Source organism: Carlito syrichta, unplaced genomic scaffold (assembly GCF_000164805.1).
Source record: "Carlito syrichta isolate Samal-C Ts95f unplaced genomic scaffold, Tarsius_syrichta-2.0.1 Scaffold309080, whole genome shotgun sequence".
Classification (NCBI taxonomy): domain Eukaryota; kingdom Metazoa; phylum Chordata; class Mammalia; order Primates; family Tarsiidae; genus Carlito; species Carlito syrichta.
Window position 1 is genome coordinate 269,341 of NW_007253176.1, and position 7,472 is coordinate 276,812.

Genomic DNA, 7,472 nt, shown 5'->3' on the forward strand with positions numbered 1-7,472 from the left:
GCCGCGGGAGAGCTCCGGTGTACTGTGTTGAGGCCTCGAGCCAGGATGGATGTCGCTTCAGCCGCTGCCTCCTGCGCAGACTGTTCCGCCGCCCGCTGCCGAAGCCGTCGCCCTCTGTGGCTCCCCTGCTGGCCCGGCGTCCGGCCTTGCGCCCCGACTCCGCCGCTGGCCAAGGCCGAGACTGCGTAGGCCGCTCCCGGATCCCGTCTGACCTCTGGTCGCTGACCTCCGCCGACCGACCCGAGAGGCTGCCCGGAAAATGGAGATGGAGCCGGGGACCGGCGGACCGCGGAATCGGCCTGCCCTTTGGGCGGGCCCCCGCTTCTGGCCGCCCTTCTTCCCTCGGCGGTCGCAGCCAGGCTCTTCCGAGTTCCCCACCCCTGCTGCCCCGGAAAACCGCGGGGACCGCACCGTGCCTTCCTCCGCCCAGCCCGAGGCTCGGACCGGCTACTCGACGAAGCTGCTTTCCCAGCTCTTTGCGCCGCTCCCCAGCCTGCTCCAGAAGCTGCTGGTCTGGAGCCAGCTTTTCGGTGGGGTGATTCCGACCAGATGGTTAGAGTTTGCAGGAGGTTACGGCGCCCTGAGAGCCCTGAGGGGACGAGAGGAGCCAGCCGCCCCCGCAGCGCAGAAATCTTTGACTTCTCTGCGGCTCGACTCTGCGGGCCACTCGGTTACCAGACCCCTTGATTGGGTAGACGAGGGGATCCCCTGGCAGTGTTCGTCCCCAGACCTAGAATTGAAGCTGAAAGCCAAGGGAAGTGCTTTGGGATCCGCAGTACACGCTTTTCTCTTAGAGCAGCAGCTGTGGGGAGTGGTGCTTTTGCCCAGTAGCCTTCCAACCCGTCTGTACTCTGATCGGGAACTTGGCCCTTCGCCCTCCGGGCCTCTGGACATTCAACGCTTAGGCAGTTGCAACGTAGTCTCCTATTTGCTGAAGCCCTGCTATCTAGACTGCCTTCCCCGGCTAGAGCTCGACTATCAGAACATCCACGGAAGTGGCGAGCTGGTTGATTTCCAGGCACCGACCCCGGAGGGCAGCTGCCTGATTGAGGACTATTGTCATTCCCAGCCACCGAGTGCAGAGATCCCTTCTGCCTCGTGGCAAGAGGGTCAACCTCTTTCTGCAGAAGGCTTGCCAGAAATTCACCATCTTCGCATGAAACGGCTGGAATTTCTTCAGCAGGCTAGCAAGGGGCAAGAGTTACCCACCCCTGACCAAGACAATGGTTACCACAGCCTAGAGGAGGAACAAAGCCTTCTCCAGATGAATCTGAAACACTGCAGTGATAACCCAACACACTGTGATCCCGATGCTGGAGCCATTCCAGAAACCACTCAGGAATCCACTGAAGAAAGAATAGAATTGTTGACTAAAGAGGTTTCTCTTGCTTTGAAAAGACAGGAGTCTTCGGAGAGCTGTCCATCTTGTGAGATACCCGTGGAAAAAGGGCCTGAAGAGGACCAAATAACTATAGTTGACTACTCACATGTAGAAGATGACCTCATTTCTACCAGACCCGCTTGTAGTAACAAACTGATAGATTATATTTTGGGAGGTGCATCTAGTGACCTAGAAGCAAGTTCTGATTCAGAAGATGACGATTGGGATGAGGAAGCTGAGGATGATGGTTTTGATAGTGATGGCTCACTGTCAGAATCAGACCTTGAACAAGACTCTGAAGGGCTTCACCTTTGGAACTCTTTCTACAGTGTAGATCCTTATAATCCTCAAAACTTCACAGCAACAATTCAGACTACTGCCAGGATTGTTCCTGAAGCGCCTTCTGATTCAGAGAAGGATTCGTCTGACAAGTCTGATCTAGAGAATTCCTCCCAGACTGGAAGCTTTCCTGAGACCCCTGACCATGATTCTTGGGAGGAGGATGACTGGGAATCTAGTGCAGATGAAGCAGAGAGTCTCCAACTGTGGAACTCTTTCTGTAATTCCAATGACCCCTACAACCTTTTAAATTTTAAGGCTCCTTTTCAAACATCAGGGAAAAATTGGAAAGACTGTCATGACTCAAAGAGACCATTTCAATCTATTGTGGCCATTTCTGAGTGTCACACCTTACTTTCTTGCAAGGTGCAACTACTAGGGAACCAAGAAAGTGAATGTCCAGACTTGGTACAGCCTGAGGCTCTTTCTGAAGAAAGACATGCGCTTATCAAAAGAAAAAAGGTTTGTTTCTTGTCTTTTAATATACCCGATAACTTGTTTTGTTTTGATATGGTTAAATATAGCAGCATAACTTTTTGGATGCTTAGTAGTGCATATTTTTGAGGATGGCCTCTAAGCTCATATACTTGGATTGAGAGATGTTTAAATGACCTTTTCTGTCTTGTCCCTCACACCCTGTCCCTTGTACGTTGTTCCTCTCCAGAATGAAGATGCCAGTGTATAGATGTGAGCAGGAAAGTGCCATTTTTATTTGGATAGGTAGCTCTGGGCTGTTTCCCTGTATGCTTCAACTTCTCACACTTTTTTTTTTTTTTTTTTTTAGTTGGAGTCTCACTCAGTCGCCCAGGCTGGAGTGCACTGGCCGCTCCCGGCCACAGCAGCCTCGACCTGCTGGGCTCCGGCGATCCTTCCGCCTCAGCCTTCCAAGTAGCTGGAACTACAGGCACGCGCAACCACGCCGGCTAATTTTTTTGGATTTATTGTAGAGATGGGGTCTCGCGAAGTGGCCCAGGCGGGTCTCGAATCCGCGGGCTCAGGCAATTCACTTACCTCGGCCTCCCAAAGCACGGGATTACAGCTGAGCCCGGCTAACTTCTTACACTTTTTTGGGAACAAAACCTTGTGTATAAATGATTTAATTTTTCTCAAAATTGAAAAGTCCTATCATAGCCAGAGTTTTAAAATAGTTTTAAATGTGGTGTGTTGTTTGCAAACATTTTATTTTATTGCAAACATAATATTTTATTTTCATGGCAGCAGTGTCTCCATTCCTGTCCAATAGAACCCTAAGTGATGATGATACCAATTAGCAAATCAGTTTATTTGCTACTTGGTTGTGTTGTCCATAGAAGAAAATATTTGCGGTATCAGAAAGAGTTTGACATTTCATGGATTTAGTTACAGTCAAAAGCAATACAAGATATGGTATTGTCTTTTCTGAGGAATGCAATACTAGTTGTCAGTGGCCAGCTACAGGTTAATCATAATAATAAACAGTGATGGACATTTACTTAGTTTATCTTGAATAGTTGCTTTCTGTATCCAGGCTAGTCTAAAAATGTCATGGGGCATTTTACCCATTACATTGTCAGGTTCACCTTATTTTCTAGTCTTTTGAGTTGCATTATTTTTCTTTATTAAGCTAAGGTTACTAATTGAAAAGAAATCCCTCCAAACGCAAAGGTATCTTTTTTTTTTAACGGCATAAAACAGCACATTTTTTTTTTTTTTTTTGTAAATTCTGGATCTCAGAAGTCCAAAGTCAATCTCACTGGACTAAAATCAATGTGTCAGCAGCTGGAGTCTCTAAGAGGAGAAGCTCTTTCTATTCCTTGGTTCCTAGCCCCCTGCTTCATCTTTTTCTTTTTTTTTTTTGAGTTGGAGTCTCACTCTGTCGCCCAGACTGGAGTGCACTGGCCGCTCCCGGCCACTGCAGCCTCGACCTGCTGGGCTCCGGCGATCCTTCCGCCTCAGCCTTCCGAGTAGCTGGAATTACAGGCACACGCTACCATGCCCGGCTGATTTTTTGATTTATTGTAGAGATGAGGTCCTCGCCAAGTTGCCCAGGCGGGTCTCGAACCCGCGGGCTCAGGCAATCCACTCACCTGAGCCACCGAGCCCGGCTTCTGCATCATCTTTAAAGTCAGCAGTGTAGCATCTTCTAATGTCTCAGTCTCTGATCTTGTTAGGTTAGAAATATCCCAGTGGGGCCTCCAAAATGTTAGGTCAGGCCTGAATGGTTGAGGCCAAGAGATTTCGAAGACAGCCAGACCTGTGAAATTGAGTCTTATAACCTTGATTTACTCATCTGATGAGTATAATTGTATCTGTTGTACAAGTTATTGCAAGATTTAAATGAGATGAATAAGTGAAACTCATATTTATTGCCTTGTCTATAAATTGTAGCTCTTATTTTTTAGAGACCTCAGGCCAATCTCGTGTCTCATTTTAGCTTACTCTTTGATTTTAATGAAATGAGTAGAGTAAATGAGACCATTGACTATGAGCTAGAAGCAAAACTTACTTATTTCTTTTTTTTTGAGTTGGAGTCTCTGTCGCCCAGACTGGAGTGCAGTGGCACTCTCCCGGCCACCACAACCTTGACCTGCTGGGCTCTGGCGATCCTTCTGCCTCAGCCTTCTAAGTAGCTGGAACTACAGGCGTGCGCCACTGTGCCCGGCTAGTTTTTGGTTTATTGAGACGAGGCCTCGACAGGTTGCCCATCAGGTTGCCCGGTTGGGTCTCGAACCTGCAGGCTCAGGCCTTGTCCTTGTCCTCCCAAAGTGCAGGAATTACAGGCTGAGCCACCGAGCCCGGGCAGAAGCAAAACTTATAAGTGACTAAATTTGAATATGATAGAATTATTTGACAGCCTTTGACTACCTGCCATTGGTATATATGGAATATGGTATATGGAATAATGGATAGTGCCTAATTGTTAGAATGAGGCTTTCAGGTCTAGGAGTTTAGAGTACTTTGTGTCATGGGATAGCAGTGTAGATTATGGTGTTTGAATAATCGAATTGTTTGAATCTTGATTACACCACTTAGATGCTGTGTGATTTGGACAAGTCAGTTAACCTGTTCTACCTGTTTCCTTATCTGTATAATGGTGATGATAATGATAACAGTTCATACCTCATAGAATTAATGTGAGGATTAAATGAGATAAAAATTGTTAAGCTCTTTGAAAAGAGTCTGACATATGGTAAACATATACGTTTTTATTATTTATCTTAATGATACAGTGAATAAGTAATATTCAAGACTAGAATGCAATATCTAGTAAAGTGTTACATACCTGCTAATTGTCCTCAGGGGGATTCCTTGGCCTGATGTAAAGGGAATGAAAGTAGTTGGCCACGATGAGGTTAGCTGATGTAACTTATGAACATATTTTAAAGCAAATAATTTACTTTTGGAGTTTGATGTCTTAGAAAGAAACTTCTTTATTAGAAATTAAGTAGGGTTAAGTAGTAATGAGTAAGGATTGTCATTCATTACATCTCATCATTTGTATTATAATATTCACAATTTCATGCATATATAGTGATAGCATATTGAATACAAAGAGGTTTTTAAAATCTTAACTACAAAGTCTGATAGTAACACAATCTTCAAGATTTTAATTTTTGTGCCCTTTGCTTACTAAGTAACTTTTCTATATTCTAATTACCAAAGTAATAATATACATGTCGATGATTCAAAAATTGGAAAGCACTGAAACGTGACTTTTTTTCTTAAAAAACGAAAAATAATAGATATAAGCAAAAATATTGCAAAAGCCTTTGCTATGCTAAAAACATTGACTTTCTGGAATATAGTTGTTATTTTCTGAAATATTTTGTTTCGTCATTTTTGGGGGAGAATATCACAGAACTGTATTTTCCTAAGGATTAAAAAATAGCAGGGATTAATAACAGGAAAATTTCAGTTCCCTATCTCAATTCATTTTATTAACATCAAAAGCCTAGGGCTGGGGTGTGGAGGGGAGGGTGGAAGGGGAGGATGTATGTGTGTGTATGGATCGATGAAAGATACAGATGCATGAACAGTATCTACATATATCTGTTTTGCTTTGTTTTTCTACTTGTATTTGTATGAAAGATTCAAGTGACATTTGTTTACTTTTATCCAAAACATTTTTTTTAAGCTTCAGATATAGTAGGGGCCAAATATTCTTGTAAAATGTTCTGTATTCTGAAATAATTAATTACATAAAGGGTCTTTGACCTCGGTGCTAATTGTTAAGGTTCTAGAGTTACTAAAATTAGTCTTTGTCTTTGTAGGTAACCTTCCTTGAAGAAATTACTGAGTATTATATAAGTGATGATGAGGATCGCAAAGGACCATGGGAAGAATTTGCAAGGGATGCATGCAGGTTCCAGAAACGAATTCAAGAAACAGAAGATGCTATTGGATATTGCTTGACATTTGAGCACAGAGAAAGAGTGTTTAATAGACTTCAGGGAACATGTTTCAAAGGATTTAATATTGTTGAGCAATGTTAAGATGAATTGACAGCCTGTAGTCCTAGCATATATTACCTCTTATTTGAGAGGTTTCTTTTAAAAACAGATATTGGCAGCTGTCCTTTGACCGTTTTCTTTTTTAGAGGAAATATAACTTGGATCCAATGATCTAGCCTGATTTTTTTTTTTTTGCAACATATTTCACTCAGATATTCATGTTTGAAGCCAGCCCTGATAATGAAGGATGAGATATTGTGATTTCTTTTCTTTTTTTTTCTTTTGAGGGTGAGAAAGCAAGAGTTTATTAAGAAGACAAAAGTTCCCAAGTGGGAGGGGACATGAAAGAGGGTTGCCCAAGATAGTGTGACTTCTAATCCTCCCTTTTTCAAATTTAGTTGGGTGTGTTTTTAAATGTCCTTTGCTTGGTTGAGGTGAAAAGGGGACCTTTTAGAGTTGTCTTTTTGTACTTCAAAACTTATTTTCTTGGGGCTGAGCATGGTGGCTCATACGTGTAATCTCAGCGCTTTGGGAGGCCAAGGTGGGAGGATCATTTGAGACCAGAAATTTGTGACCAGACTAGGCAGCATAGCAAGACCTTATCTCTACACACACACAAAAATTAGCTGGGCGTGGTGGTGCACGCCTGTAGTCCCAGCTTCCTGGGAGGCTGAGGTAGAAGGATCACCTGAGTCTAGGAGGTTGAGGCTGCAGTGAGCTATGATTGGGCCACTGCATTTCATACTGGGTGACACAGTGACGCTGACTCAAAGAACAAAACAAAATACACACACAAAACTTATTTTGGGGGGCTCTCATTTTTTTCCCAACATTCTGAAGTTAATAAGCTTTATGTTTTTCTATATTTTTTAACTTCAGTGATGTAGCCTGTCTACCTTAAGGCTAAAGAATAATCTTATATTGGCTACCAACTTAAAGTACATTGTCACTTTTTTCCTTGTAAAAATGACTTTGGTTGAAAATGTTTGGTAGGTTTTTATTTCTGTGTTAAACTCTACCTAAGCTATTTCCCAGAATGGCTACAAAACCTACATGTGCAGTACTCTGCTGCTTTGGGAAAGCTGCATCTTTCTGCCAAATTTTAACATCTAACATATTTACCTTCTGTGCAAACTGTTCTTTAGAGAGGGTTCTGTATTTGTTATTGTTGTTTCCAGTTAAATGTGGTTCTTTGTATCTTTTAACAGGTAGAAATGGTTGTAAAATACTCTTGAAAGTACTAATTGCATCTTTTTAAACTTAAAGCCTGAAATTTTCCTAGGAAGAAAATGTGAGACATCTTGGAGTAATTTGGTTTCGGT

At 43.1% G+C, this 7,472-nt stretch overlaps 1 protein-coding gene across 1 annotated transcript; it reads left to right on the forward strand.

Moving 5' to 3' along the window:
• Window positions 1-264: 264 nt before the first annotated feature.
• PPP1R15B (protein phosphatase 1 regulatory subunit 15B) lies at window positions 265-6,710 on the forward strand. Its single transcript, XM_008066667.2, has 2 exons — window positions 265-2,182; window positions 5,971-6,710. Exons 1-2 carry the CDS (start codon window positions 266-268, stop codon window positions 6,190-6,192), a joined length of 2,139 nt encoding a protein of 712 aa, XP_008064858.1. The 5' UTR covers window position 265; the 3' UTR covers window positions 6,193-6,710.
• Window positions 6,711-7,472: the final 762 nt, after the last annotated feature.

Excerpts from the sequence above, each read along its gene's own strand:
- PPP1R15B (XM_008066667.2), top strand. The coding sequence starts at position 266 with ATGGAGCCGGGGACCGGCGGACCGCGGAATCGGCCTGCCCTTTGGGCG. Across the intron at positions 2,183-5,970 it reads CGCTTATCAAAAGAAAAAAG|GTAACCTTCCTTGAAGAAAT; the intron begins GTTTGTTTCTTG and ends TTGTCTTTGTAG.